At 45.1% G+C, this 14,448-nt stretch overlaps 1 protein-coding gene across 4 annotated transcripts in view; it reads left to right on the top strand.

The window, feature by feature from the left end:
* The window catches only part of ASH2L (ASH2 like, histone lysine methyltransferase complex subunit), a 271,360-nt gene that overhangs the window by 70,283 nt on the left and 186,629 nt on the right, over positions 1 to 14,448 (top strand). For all 4 annotated transcript variants that reach the window (XM_078668167.1, XM_078668168.1, XM_078668170.1 and 1 more), the window contains one exon: positions 188 to 282. In XM_078668167.1, the coding sequence (XP_078524293.1) occupies positions 188 to 282 (95 nt within the window). The remainder of the gene's footprint in view (positions 1 to 187; positions 283 to 14,448) is intronic.

Here is a 14,448-nt window from a genome sequence, read left to right as displayed (position 1 = left end):
ATGCCAAAGCCATTTCAAGACCATTTAAAAGACCTAAACAGTGACCTCAATATTTAGTTAGCTTCATCTATACTGTAGCATTCCTTAGAGCTCATTAACTGTTTGCTGTTGGGATATTAGACTTCAGTGTGATTGTAAAGCTTAGTTATAATTTGTTTATAAACATGTCACTATATTTTATTTGCAGATTTGAAGGAAATGTGTCTCACTGCACTTGCCAACCTCACATGGCAGTCTAGGACCCAAGATGAACACCCAAAAACCATGTTCTCCAAAGACAAGGTAGTCCATTTGCATATACCAGATTGAACACTGTTCACTCTTGTTGGTAGTACAGATTTGCCCACTGATTTTTGTGTAACTGAAACTTTTTTAAATGCTGCATGCAAGGTGGGCAAAAGGTAGAATCAATTTCAGGGATGGCACTTAGTGGCACCCAGAACTCCGTTTTCAACCGATGTGCTCCCAAGACTGGTCCTGGTAGAATCCTCGATTGTGTCCTCTTTAGAAGCTGAGATGCACGTTTGTATATGCTATGTCTCTCTATAAACTCAGCAAGGCACTCCTAGATAGAGCAGTATATATACTGTGGTACAAATGTAGGAAAATCTATACCACCGTTGTGGATCCTGAAACACTGATATAAACTACTCTTCTGTTTTTTTTCTTCTTCTTTCTTCTTGGTCTTTTATGATTGAATGTATGCCATACGAAGACACACTTTCTTCCTTTGATCTTTTTACATACTTTTGACTAAATTTAAACCAATTGTAGGGGTAATTTGATTTTTTTACCACTCTTTAAATGTTTTCCTGTTTTATTCAAAATGGGAACAATGTAAGAAAACTGGCGCTAGGCAGGAGAGCATTCTCTAGAGAAAAGTGCACTGTATTTGAAAGACTTTAGGCTAACGCTGCTATTCAAGAGGGCACAGCTTTAGTAGTTGGCGATCAATTAATCTTTCTGCCCCCTTGAAAAGGCTCACTAGATACTGAAGTCTAACTACTACTGAACTTGGAAGTAGAATTTTGATAAAGAACTGCTGTACCTCCAGGGTTTTTGTGACGATTTTCCAAAGTTCGCTATAATTGTATCCTCTGAATGCCTTCATAGTTCGTGAAGTGACATTCCTGTAATAACAAATCTTGAAAAGACCATCATGCATTGTGTTAATTGTCTACCAGCCATCAATACAGTAGAAGAATGCCTTGTATCCCAAAAATATCTAGTACATAAAGTTCAGAAATCTATCCAGCTTTGAGGTAAGAAGCAGTCTATTACACCATTAGAATCTGTTAACTGTGCTGCATAGCAGAGGGAAAGAAATCTGGGGGTGAGTCCACCTACCTCTGCTTTAATACTGTATTCAGTCAACATGGATCCCCAAAGTACCATGTGAAGAGGAACAAGATTGGACGCATCGGGATCATAATCGTGACTCCTGTTAAGAGTTGAGAGAAGTGGTAGCATGCTTGCGTTTATTTTTATCGAAACTTCACTCGCACAACATTGAATCATTGACCTCCGCGCAAACTCTGGCTGAATCCCCATCCATGGTCATGATGCCGAGTCATTTAACCTTAAAATGTGCCGTGCTATGTAGAACAATATGTATAATTTTTGTTTGTCTAAACCTAAACGATTCCTAAATTTGTTTCCTGTAGGAGAGTAGGGCCTGCTTCCTATGGTTACCCCCACTTTTTGCTGTGTTTCACTGGTTTTTCGACTTTAGTATGGCTGTGACCCTGCTAACCAGGACCACAGCCTAGCTGTTCTCTCTCTAAAATGATACCATTTACTATAGGTACATACCACATTGGTTACTGGGTCCCCCTTATGAGTCCCTGTATATGGTGCCTTAGGTACCCAGGGCATAGCGACCCCAGAAGCCTAGCAGGGGCTGAAGCATGTGTTGTGCCACCCCTGGGAAGCCTTCCAAAATGACACCACAGGTCTGCACTTGCAGCCTGGGTAAGTTGGTGTAATCACCCTTTACTTGGATAAAGTATACCTATACCTTACATATAGACACATATTAACCTATAAGTCACTCCTATGGCAGACCTTGACAATCCTGAAGGCAGAATGCTTGGTTTTGTGTGAGAGGGTGCCCTAGCATGAGCTGAACCCCTCTGCAGCTTTCGGAAATATCTCCTTATAGCTGTTCTATGATATAGCCATACCATATACTCTTTAGTGCATTATAATCCTCGCTGTTAATGCTAACTTTGGTTTGGCTTTATCAAAACATGTTGTGTTTGGTGTCAAACACTTTGGAATACTACCCCCCACCAGTTCTAGAGGAGGGGGTAGCATTCCACCCTTCTATGGGGATAAGACATGTACACACTGGTATACCCGGTTAAAGTTAACCAGAGCCCTAGCACCACAAAATGGATGCTGCTGCCACAGAAACGAGTCTGACCTCCTGCTGCTGGACGAAACTCCGGCGGTGGAGGCCTGGACAATAGGTTTCCAGTCCTGGGAGGTGCTGGCACCTCCCCAGACAGGCTTTAGTATATTGGGGCACGGTGAGTTGTATTCAGTGAATGCTCTTCAGACACTGCCTGGGGCACACAAGGTGCTCCAGCTCTGGCGCGAAACTGGACAAAGGGGAAGGGGTGTAACCACCCCCTACCCATGTCCACCCATAGGTGGGACCTTGGAGTTAGTCCAACCCCTAAACTTAGTGTATGTATAGGAACCCAGTCCCTAGGACTTTAGATTACCCTGGACGAAACTCTGAAGAAGAAATCTTGGACCTTCAACATTTCATTTCGACTGAAAGACTGAAGAATCTCCCTTGAGGTCAAGGAGTAACCTCCCTGTTCAAGCAGGCACCAAAGAAGCATCTTTGCCGGTCTGCATTTTTGAGGCTCCCGAAGAATCTGCGACACAGGACACCGACTTCCAGACATTTCTGAAGCTGACACAAGTTCCCAGCAAAGCTGAGACCTGTAGCTGACACGAGAGACGTGGGACCAGAGCTCCTGGACATCCTGCATTTTGGCAACTGCACCTACATCCCGAAGTTGTTCATTGGGGTATTTTGAAGCTCCTGCCCGAGCATCTTTTGCACCGAAGTACAGAGGCCAGCACTCCACGAGTGACCCGTGAGTCCCCTTTCTTCACCGTAGCTTGAGGCTCCTTTGCGGTTCCTAGTCCGTTGGCTAGTGAGCCCCCACGAGGGCCAATCCTTTGTTTCGTGAGCTTTCCTGGTTGCTCCAGACGTGCTCTGACTCTCCTCCAAAGGAGGAGTCCCTCAGACTGTGCTGGTCTGAACCAAAGCCAATCTTGTGTGGGTTGCTGTTGCCAAGGCTTGTTGGGTCCAATCCGGTTTCTGAATGCTGCAGCACTCGACATCCTTTGTGGGTCCGCTCGAATCCAGCTCCTGGTCGTCGTCGACGCCTCCTGGTTCTCGTGGCTGAAGAGTCCAGCTTCACCTCTTTCACCTGAAAACACCTGACATCGGCTGGCATCTTCCTGTCGCCATCCTGGTCACTGTCTAGTGACCCAGACTCTGTCCCCTTTGCTTTCAGGTTCTTCACATCTCCGATCCACCCTTGAATCCTCCCGGACACTTTTCCTCTGGTCGCCTGCAGCATTTCTTCGCAGCTCTCCAATGGAATCGACGACGCAACCCGACACCAAAAGACACATATGCACCCGGCTTCCCTGGGTGAGGTAACACGAGTACTCCGGTGCCCCAGAGGGTCTTGACTCTCGAAGTGTCCTAGTCTAAAAGGGTTCCATCGTCGTTCACCTCTAAGTGCCCTTAATCTTTAAAATTGTAACTTGTTAGTTCTCCATAGAAAGTCAATAGTGATTCGCGGCTGTGTTTAGACACTGCACGCGTCCCCCGTGGGTCTCCTGTGTCCCTACCTTGGGTGGTTCCTGGTTGCCCCAGCGGTTCTACAGGCCCTAGGCCTCCTTTCTAACCCTTGCGTGGTTCTTGTACCACTATTTTAGTATATGGTTTGTGAGGCCCCTAGGGCATAACGTATACTGTGCAACCTATTGTATGCTAATTAAGTTCCTTGTATTGTACTTTTACCTCTGACCTCCCAAAGAGTCCAGAGGGGTTGTGTTTAGAATAAACACATATATATTTGATATATACCTTGTGTGGTGTACTTTCATTTGATCCTTCAAGAGATTATAAACTGGTAAAACAACTTGCTTAACTCGCCTCTTAAGTCTTAGCCTGAAGGCTGCTCTCCACAGCTACCACTAGGATAGCTTTCTATAAGGTTGACTTTGAACCTACCATCAATACGGGTCGTTTGGACTGGTGCAAGGTGCCCACTAGAATAGTGGACATCATATGCCAGGCCAACTTCTCACATTGGTGTGCAGCGTGTGGGATTACAGCTTGCATTGTTTTACCAGATAATCTTGAATATAATTTGAAAAATCACTTAAGGTACAAGTAGGTACATATAAATCAAGCTTAAAATACATAAGTTCTACTGAACTTAGAAGTTGTAGGTGTTAAGGGCTTAGCACACCTTGACTACACTTACTAGGGAGGTTCAGTAGGAAACCAAGTAGTGTAGGTAGGTGCGCACACCACACCTCACAAGTCATGGATTTAAAGGCAGGACCTAGTGGGTCTATGCCAGATGTCAGCCAAGGGCAGACCTCTAAATATGACACATTCTCCTTCCAAGAGTTAAGGGGTCTGTGTGCCATAAGAAAATTAAAGCAAGGACTAACTCCCACCACCCAACACCTGATGGATATCTTAGTGTTCGATGACTTGGAAAAAGCATCAGATTCTGATAAGATAGGTAATGGAATGGTGAAGTCTCAACGAATGCCGTCATCAGAATAGGTAGCCGCCCGGGGACAACACGATGCATGAGCCGTTACCGAACCAAGCAAAGTATCGATATCCGTTGGTACTGCTGATGGTAGTGTAAGACAGACGTTCAACACGCATTCTTCTCCGCATAGCAGACATCGAAGCACAGGTAAGATGCAATCTTGCCAGATTGGTCTGAATGAAAGAAACCAAGTTGTATTCAGATCTCTTAGCCGGGCTAATCCGAGGACTCTAGTGATCCGGTCTCGGTAGCGTATTGCTAGGATCATTTCTTCCATTGTAGCTGGAGTTTTGTTTGTGGCTTGGCTTGCCATATCGGAGCATAAGGATCAAAAATAAAATTCCTGCTACGAGTCCCTAAAGAAGAGGCAGGCCGCCGAATAACGAATGCACAAAGTGTGGGAAAATGCCCAGAACTGTTTCAAAGGGTACTAACAGTCCCGAAAAAATAGTCTTAAATACATGTGCGATGCCACTGGTATCAGACATGTTTAAAATTTGACCTAACATTTCTACGAAAGGCACGGGGCAATTTGTTGATAATAGGGTATGTATCTCTACTGCTGTCCTTGCAACTTGCAGATCATACGTCTCTTTGGACGAGGTTAAAGGTACAGTTGTCTGTAAAAGAATAGACTTCATTCTGCTTAAAGTATCAATTCGAATAGAAGAGATATTCAAAGAAGGCCATATTGCCGCCTCCATGTCTGGATTGCTGTTTGGATACAATACTTGCATACAGCAAATGACCCTGGAAGTGAAGGTTACGAGATAGGCTTTTCCTGCCACCATGCCACAACAGCTGTGGTCCCTTATTAGAATATAACTGCAGTTGGAAAGCTGTCTGAAAAAAGGCTCTATCTGTGTTGCAGGAGTGCCGTGCAGGTGACATGAAAGGTTATTTGATGAACCTTCGCAGGCTCCATGCAAGTTAATACCTTGACACAGAAGTGTACCGCTTAGTGATTTTTTACAATTGTTACCACTAAGGAATACCTCCTTTTTCCCTTCACTATAATATTTGTGTGTATAAGGTGAATTCCAGGTTGATTTGATGTATCCTTTACCCAACCTTTCATAGAGGCCTGCTGGTATATATTTTTGGCACTACTTAAACTGGAAAGTGGTTATCAGAATTGTAGTTATTCTGTGTATTATCCATTCAATGACAGGTCTCTCTGACATTGTCAATGGTAATCTCTCAAGTTTTTCAGTGCTCAGAATTGTATAGTCTGCTCCTTTTTGTGCCAAACTGATTTGTTTATCAGTAAGGTTAAAGATAGAGAATAATGACGTTGTGTTGATTAAACGCCATGGCACGTAGCCTGAACGCAAGTTTTGTAACGTCCAGCCTAGCTGTACAATAGAACGTAATTGGGACTGACCATGTTGTAGCATTAGCAAGTCCTGCTCTATTATATCAATAGCAGATGATCCAATGCTGTCCATTGAATATATTCTGGAGGAGAGTCGTTAACCCATTGTCCACTACAGAAAGGGATTTTTCCAAATTTATGCGATCAATTTCTCGTATTTTTTCTGCAGTTTCAATTTGCGTCACTTTCCAAGCTTCGTTGTAAGCAGTATATATACCGGCGTATATGAAACGTTTTTGACGCTGTTTGCGAAGTCCCAGTATGAAATCTCGCAAGTCAGCACCTTCTTTAAGTAAAGTCAAGTGTTGCTTAATTTCAGCCAGTGTGGATTTCTGTAGCCACTCAAAGCATAGTTTCCCTACACTGTATGTTGTAACTATCCCTGGATGTTGTCTCTGGGAATATCTTGGGTCTGGCCTGTTCTGTTTTAACCCCTGTGTTTTGTTCAGGAATCTATCTTGACAGTTATTTGTGTCTGTAGGCCAGATCAACCATTTTTTCCATTCAGGATTTGTTCTGTTTTGGTGTAAAATATGGGATACTTCTATCTCCACATCTGTAGTGCTATTACTATCAGGTATGGGCTTCAGAATAGACTGTTTATTTAAGTCTTTTATCTTGGCTAAACCAAGACAGGTTGTTTGTTGAATGGTGTCATTCAGGAATATTATCTGTTCTGGGATCATGCAGGCTCTAAATAATGCTTCTAAACCTTGTACCTGCCAGTCTTTTGTACCCCAGATGGTTTTTGTTTCAATGTTGTTTTTCCAAAATTCAAAACCAAATGTAACCATTTTTTCATAAAATGTTTCAGAATAAATCAATTTAGTATTTGTCAACATTGTTTTCATTCCTGTCTTATTTAACATTTTAAAATAAAATGTTTCTGCATCACTTGTGTTAAACCCTGAGAAGTATGGGAATTTCTCATAAAATGTTTTCGAGCTGCCTTTTGGCGGTGTTGCACAATGTTCCCATTGGTTATAATTAAAAACATTTCTAGGTTGAGCAGATTTATGCAAATAGTGATGACCATAATGATTACAACAGTACATTTCTTCATAGTTTGATGAACCCTGCAAATAATCATGTTCTGTGAATTTTGCTGACATTACTAAATCTGACATCATATTATTAATATTTTCAAAGTTCCAATCATCAGAGAAAGTACTTTGTGTCACAAAGTTACTTAAGGAAACCTTGAACTGGTGTGGATATTTCAAGAGCTCAATCGGGCCATAAATTTCATAATCCTTTTTGTCCCATGCTACCCCACCGGGTATTGGATTGGCTGTGATGTTCACTGATGACAGTTCTCTTTTTTCGATGTGTGAAGCTTTAGGACCAAGTTGATGTTCTGGCTTGCTGTGTCCATTGTACTATATTTTCCATCAATAAATCTACCCAAAGATAAAACCATGATGAGCCAAAGCAGGAGGAAAAGTACAACTAACACAATCCAAAATTCAATCCAAGGTGAAATCAGATATGTTTCTTTGAGTTGATGAAAGAGTTTAGTCCCTTTTTTAGGGCGAGCTAGAGTTGCGCATGCGTGGCATGCGTGTCTAGCTCGCTATCTTTTGTATTCAGTTTCACGGGAATCTGAGACCGCGTTCGGCTACGCGCCTCTGCTGTCTCAGATTTGTCCTCGTGAACGCGCTTTCGTATCTGGCTGCTGGCAGCTTGCTGGAGACAGCTTCAGTGCTTTCGGTTTCGGAGTGCGTGTCTGCTGAAAACTTAAGGCATGTTTAAAAGACACAGCACACATACACGCAGGCACACACACAGGCACAACACACGCAGGCACATACAAGCGCAGCGCACCCCCCCCACCCCGCAGGGCTTACATACACACACAAACGCGCACACACACACTCCCAACCCCACTCACCGGGCACACGCAGGGCTTCCATCACTGGGGGGGGGGGCGGGCACCGTCAATGTGCCCCGACGCCCCCCCCTCACCGGCTCCTCTCGTCCTGTTCCTCCGTGTCCAGACTCCGCAGCCCGCTCCGTTGTTTCTCCGCCCCTTCAGGACAGTTTGTGCGTGTCACGCCTCTCCTTTCTCCCGGACGGAAATCCTATTTGCGTGTCAGGCCTCGTTTTCACCACGCATTTTTTTTTTTTTTTTTTTTGCTGGCTTGTTTAAAACTGCGCTTTGTCTTTAATATGACGCACTTGCGCCTTTTCTTTCTTTTCTTGTGCACTCTCAAGTTCGTAATGGTACTATACTGACTGCGTCGGGTTTGAGGCTCGGAAATTAGATTGTGAAATCCTTTTATTCACGTTTTCCCTTCCTACTCAGGTTTTCATTTCCAATCTCGGGGGCCTGATTTCGGTTTCCTTTCTGCTCCTAGATATGCAGAGACAGGGTTTGCCTCGAGGGCTGATGTCACCGCCGTCCCCGGAAACGAAACTGAACTGTCCCGCAACAGTGTATATAATATCGGCAGTCGTTCTGCGCACTTGGTATTGCGGTCCTCGGCATGGGTAAGAAGAGACCTTCGGGGAGCGGCGCGCTGGCAGCGGGCGCGCTTTCCAATCTGCCCTCCTCATCTCTGTGGTTCTATTCGGCTGGGGAATGCCAGCTGAGGCGGTGTCCCCTGGAGTTCAGTGGTATTCGTCAGGTGAGCTGCAGCCTGCGCCATGTGGCTGTGGTGCTGAGCGACGGCAGAGTGGCCCTGTGGGCCACACGAGGCTGGAGCACTTCTGACTGGAAAACGGAGTGAGTGGCTGATGGCTAACAATATATGTATTTTTTATATGAAACGAAAACTTAAAACATCTTCTGTCTGGGAGTTCCATACACTTTGGCGATTTTAGAACGTTGAATTTTTAGAGGGGCTTGCCATATCTTTACATTCACTAAAAGTGTTTTTATTTTTTTACTTCTGGCGTTAGCCAATATCTTCTGATGTTACTAAAATTATATACGTAATATACTTACAGGAGTTTTCGGCCAGCTCTCTCCATTCAACGGTCTGTTGTTGTGTCATTCACATATTTTTTTTGCTTGTTTATGGAAACGCAGTTTAATCCACTTGAGCCACATGTATGTTGTCACTGGTTAGGAAATGAACTGCTTTTTGGTGGGACATGTGCGATGTTTGTGCTATTCACATCAAACGTGTTCTATACTTGCTTTAGGCGATCGGCCTTAACCTGTTGGTTTCTTTTGCTCTGTAGCCTTCATCCATTGATGTGCGATATTGTCAAACTCCTCTTGTGTTGATTGACTGGAGTATTTAATTATCCGTTTTGTGCCTTGTTTTAATCATGTTATGCAGAAAGAAAGAACAAATGGCAGGCACGACAACAGTTAAGAAACAAAAAGTTCTGCGGTGGCATGAATGGTTTCAAAAATCTGATTTTGAATACGCTACACAGGCTTTCATTTCCCACAGAGCGCCAACCATATCTCGATTTACAACCCAACAGCAGGCAGTACATGACAAACAACAAATCCAGAGACCGAGGAGGGTGAGAACGGGCAAGACGGCCTGCAATGATGTAGGGTTTTAAACCATTCTTTAAACATTGAAGTCCTCAAATGCTGACACCACTGCATCTAATGAGGACAGGAGGTTCACTCCATCAGTAACACGGGTGCCGAAAATCAGCGCTTTCTTAAGAGTGCTGAGGCGCTAGGGCCCAGTGTGTCGTCACTAATTTTTATTTATTTAGCTGTTTTATAGCGCGCTCAGTTACTACCAGAGTGTCCTGGCGCGTGAAGAGAAAAAACAAGCAAGTGGCCAAGGAAGAAAGAATTGTAGTTCATGTTTCTTTTTCTGTTTTTTAAATAAACTAATAAGCAGTTCTAAAGAGATGGGTTTTAAGTGCCTTCTTGAACGATACAAAATTTTCAATTAATCTCAGGGAGTGGGGGAGAGTGTTCCAAGTCCTAGCCGCGGTGACAGCAAGTGACTGGCCTCCCAGACGCACTCGCTGAAATCGGGGCACTCTTAGAAAGTTACCATCGGCTGAGCGTAATGCCCGAGTGGGGACATAACGGTTAAATCTTTTCCTCAGATAGGAAGGCCCAAGATCATGAACTGCTTTGAAAGCCATGGTAAGAATTTTAAAAGTTATCCTCTGTGCAACTGGCAGCCAGTGTAGTTCCTTCATGTGAATCCGAACACTTTCTCTACACGGCACATTGCACAGCAGGCGTGCAGTCGCATTCTGGATAATCTGAAGTCTCGCGATTAAGAAGGCCGGGGCTCCACACAGCAGAGAGTTGGCATAATCGAGCCGAGATAGAATAAGGGCCCTCGCAACCGACTCTCTTGCTGAAGATGGTAGGTAAGGAAAGATCTTTATTTTCAAAAGAAGGGAGGAAGGAGATCACTTGATCACCGGGCACCGTTTACCACTCAAGGGAGTGGAAGGTCCAGTCACAGTGTGTGCCCGTATCAACGGTTACAACAAGGGGTTCCTGGACTGTTCCTAAACGTGACTGAGGGAAAGACTAGCTGGCGTGACCAAAGGTGTAAATGTGACACCCAAGGGCATCCATTGTGTTGGATGGATTTGCCTCACACACCCCGAAGGATGTCATGCTTCATCATCGGCGGTTGCTCCTCGTCGGGGAGGCGGTGCAATCCCCGACGGGCTCACCTCAAAGAGTGGCTCTTTGGCGGAGATCTTTTTCCAACTGCCTTATGGTGAGGTGTGGGTGTGTGGGCAGGGTGGTATGTGATAGTGAGAAAGGGATATTGAAATGTAGCTAAGGGTACCGGAATGAACTTTATTCTGGGGGTCCCTAGCTGCAGTTAAAAACAAGGGGCTAGCTCACTAGGGGTCAACGAGTAAGTTCAGGTGAACCTAGATAGGGCTAGTGGTGCAAACGGTCGACATGTTTCTCGCAGTGGGCAATAGTTACCCGCGATTCATCAGGACCTATAAAAGGTGATTAACCACATGCTGGTGTCATGTGTGGGTTTGTGTGTGTATTACCTCTGTGAGAGTTGTCCTATGCCTAAACATGGAAAGGAGATAAAACAACAATGGTTAAAACAATTTGCAAAATGCAAAGTCGGTCACGCCAATGGGGAAGAACTGTGAAAAGCGTGGCATGCTATAGGTGTACTTGTGGTTCAAGTAACAATCAAGACATGCCTGAGTGATTAAGTATGCCGAATGTCTGAAGTATGGCATACACAACAATCACTAAGTAGGTGAAGTGGGTAGTTCTGTGAAGTGTAAGGAGGTTTTTAAAAGGTTAAAAAAGGATTAACATGCAGTAGCTAAGCAAGTTCAATTGTGCAACTGGGTTCATACCCTGTGAAGGTATCAGTAAGTAACAGGGGGAGACACCCATTAAAACATGATGATTATAACGTGAGCAATTTGCACATACACTCTGACTTCAGGGAGCCTCAGTTCTAACAAAACTCCCATTATCCACTCACCTATTTATCAAGAACTAACTGCCACATGAGGGGTCGACGGGATGAGGCATCAAGGATGAGTCATAAAGTCAAGACTGGGGTTGGGATTAAACAAAACAAAACAACCAGGCGAACATTAATGAAATAGCAGTATCTACTACTTCAAGTGGCTCCCAGTCTAGAGCCCTCTTGTCCCGCTGGAGCACTCACCTCTGATCTCTTGCGCCCTGGCTGCTTGACCTACCCTTCTCCGCCGAGCTCGAGTAGATGTGGGAGCTCGGCGGGAAGGGTTATTTACATTACTGACAGCGAATCACCACGGAACGAGCGTCCCCGCCTCTCTGCGGGTCACGTGGTTACCGCCGTTTGTGGGGCGGCCATCTTAAGCTAGTGGGTCTATGGCGTTTGGTGGACTATGGTGTGTATCCGCGCGCCTTAAAACTGTGTACAGTGCGTAAGGAGCCCTTTGCTCCTGGTGTTGGAGCGCGTGGGAGCTGGATTACAAAAAAGTTAGACCTTGCTTATTTGTTAACAATGTGTAGGGGTGACCTCGTGATTGTCCACATCACGAACGGAACTAATGCCACAGCACCACAGGGGCTTGATATTTGGCTGATACACTTTGCATTAACGACCCTGCATATTAACCAACCTAATGTGATAGACCCACTAGCTTAAGATGGCCGGCCCGCCAACAGGCGGAAACCACGTGACTCACTCAGGGGCTTAGGCGCTGTGACACCATTCAATCATGGCCGCCGACACACTTACTTATATCACGAGGTCACCCCTACACATTGTTAACAAATAAGCAAGGTCTAACTTTTTTGTAATCCAGCTCCCACGCGCTCCAACACCAGGAGCAAAGGGCTCCTTACGCACTGTACACAGTTTTAAGGCGCGCGGATACACACCATAGTCCACCAAACGCCATAGACCCACTAGCTTAAGATGGCCGCCCCACAAACGGCGGTAACCACGTGACCCGCAGAGAGGCGGGGACGCTCGTTCCGTGGTGATTCGCTGTCAGTAATGTAAATAACCCTTCCCGCCGAGCTCCCACATCTACTCGAGCTCGGCGGAGAAGGGTAGGTCAAGCAGCCAGGGCGCAAGAGATCAGAGGTGAGTGCTCCAGCGGGACAAGAGGGCTCTAGACTGGGAGCCACTTGAAGTAGTAGATACTGCTATTTCATTAATGTTCGCCTGGTTGTTTTGTTTTGTTTTGTTTTGTTTAATCCCAACTCCAGTCTTGACTTTATGACTCATCCTTGATGCCTCATCCCGTCGACCCCTCATGTGGCAGTTAGTTCTTGATAAATAGGTGAGTGGATAATGGGAGTTTTGTTAGAACTGAGGCTCCCTGAAGTCAGAGTGTATGTGCAAATTGCTCACGTTATAATCATCATGTTTTAATGGGTGTCTCCCCCTGTTACTTACTGATACCTTCACAGGGTATGAACCCAGTTGCACAATTGAACTTGCTTAGCTACTGCATGTTAATCCTTTTTTAACCTTTTAAAAACCTCCTTACACTTCACAGAACTACCCACTTCACCTACTTAGTGATTGTTGTGTATGCCATACTTCAGACATTCGGCATACTTAATCACTCAGGCATGTCTTGATTGTTACTTGAACCACAAGTACACCTATAGCATGCCACGCTTTTCACAGTTCTTCCCCATTGGCGTGACCGACTTTGCATTTTGCAAATTGTTTTAACCATTGTTGTTTTATCTCCTTTCCATGTTTAGGCATAGGACAACTCTCACAGAGGTAATACACACACAAACCCACACATGACACCAGCATGTGGTTAATCACCTTTTATAGGTCCTGATGAATCGCGGGTAACTATTGCCCACTGCGAGAAACATGTCGACCGTTTGCACCACTAGCCCTATCTAGGTTCACCTGAACTTACTCGTTGACCCCTAGTGAGCTAGCCCCTTGTTTTTAACTGCAGCTAGGGACCCCCAGAATAAAGTTCATTCCGGTACCCTTAGCTACATTTTAATATCCCTTTCTCACTATCACATACCACCCTGCCCACACACCCACACCTCACCATAAGGCAGTTGGAAAAAGATCTCCGCCAAAGAGCCCCTCTTTGAGGTGAGCCCGTCGGGGATTGCACCGCCTCCCCGACGAGGAGCAACCGCCGATGATGAAGCATGACATCCTTCGGGGTGTGTGAGGCAAATCCATCCAACACAATGGATGCCCTTGGGTGTCACATTTACACCTTTGGTCACGCCAGCTAGTCTTTCCCTCAGTCACGTTTAGGAACAGTCCAGGAACCCCTTGTTGTAACCGTAAGGAAAGATCTTTCTCATGGCTTTTAAGGATCCGAAGCACACCCCAGCAAGTCTTTTTATGTGTGCTTCAAATCGCAGATCCTCTCCAAACCAGACTCCCAAGTTCTTAGCAGGAATATTAACGGAGCCTGGCTGGGGAAAATCAGAAGGCCACAGAGTTTCTCTGAAGTTGGGCGGAAACTGACCATACAACAAGATTTCGGTTTTATCTTCGTTGCATTTCAGCTGTGCTGCTGCCAGCCAGTTAAACACAGCAGAAAGGCACGAACGAACGACCTCAGTATGAGTGTTCGCATCAGGCCACGTAAACAAGAGTTGCGTGTCATCCGCATACGCTATTATTTTTGCTCCCATTTGTTCAGCTAACACAATAAGAGGGGTGAGATATATATTAAAAAGGAGGGGGCTCAACGTGGAACCCTGGGGCACTCCTGTAAAGAGGGGTTTGATCGAGGATGAGTAGGGTGGGATCCAGACCTGCTGAAACCTGTCTGATAAAAAAGATTTCACCCATTCCAATGCTGAACCCAATATGCCGA

Source organism: Lissotriton helveticus, chromosome 11, assembly GCF_964261635.1.
Source record: "Lissotriton helveticus chromosome 11, aLisHel1.1, whole genome shotgun sequence".
NCBI classification, from domain to species: Eukaryota; Metazoa; Chordata; class Amphibia; order Caudata; family Salamandridae; genus Lissotriton; species Lissotriton helveticus.
The sequence above is the reverse complement of the archived record's forward strand: the minus strand, read 5'-3'. Positions and strand labels throughout refer to the sequence as shown.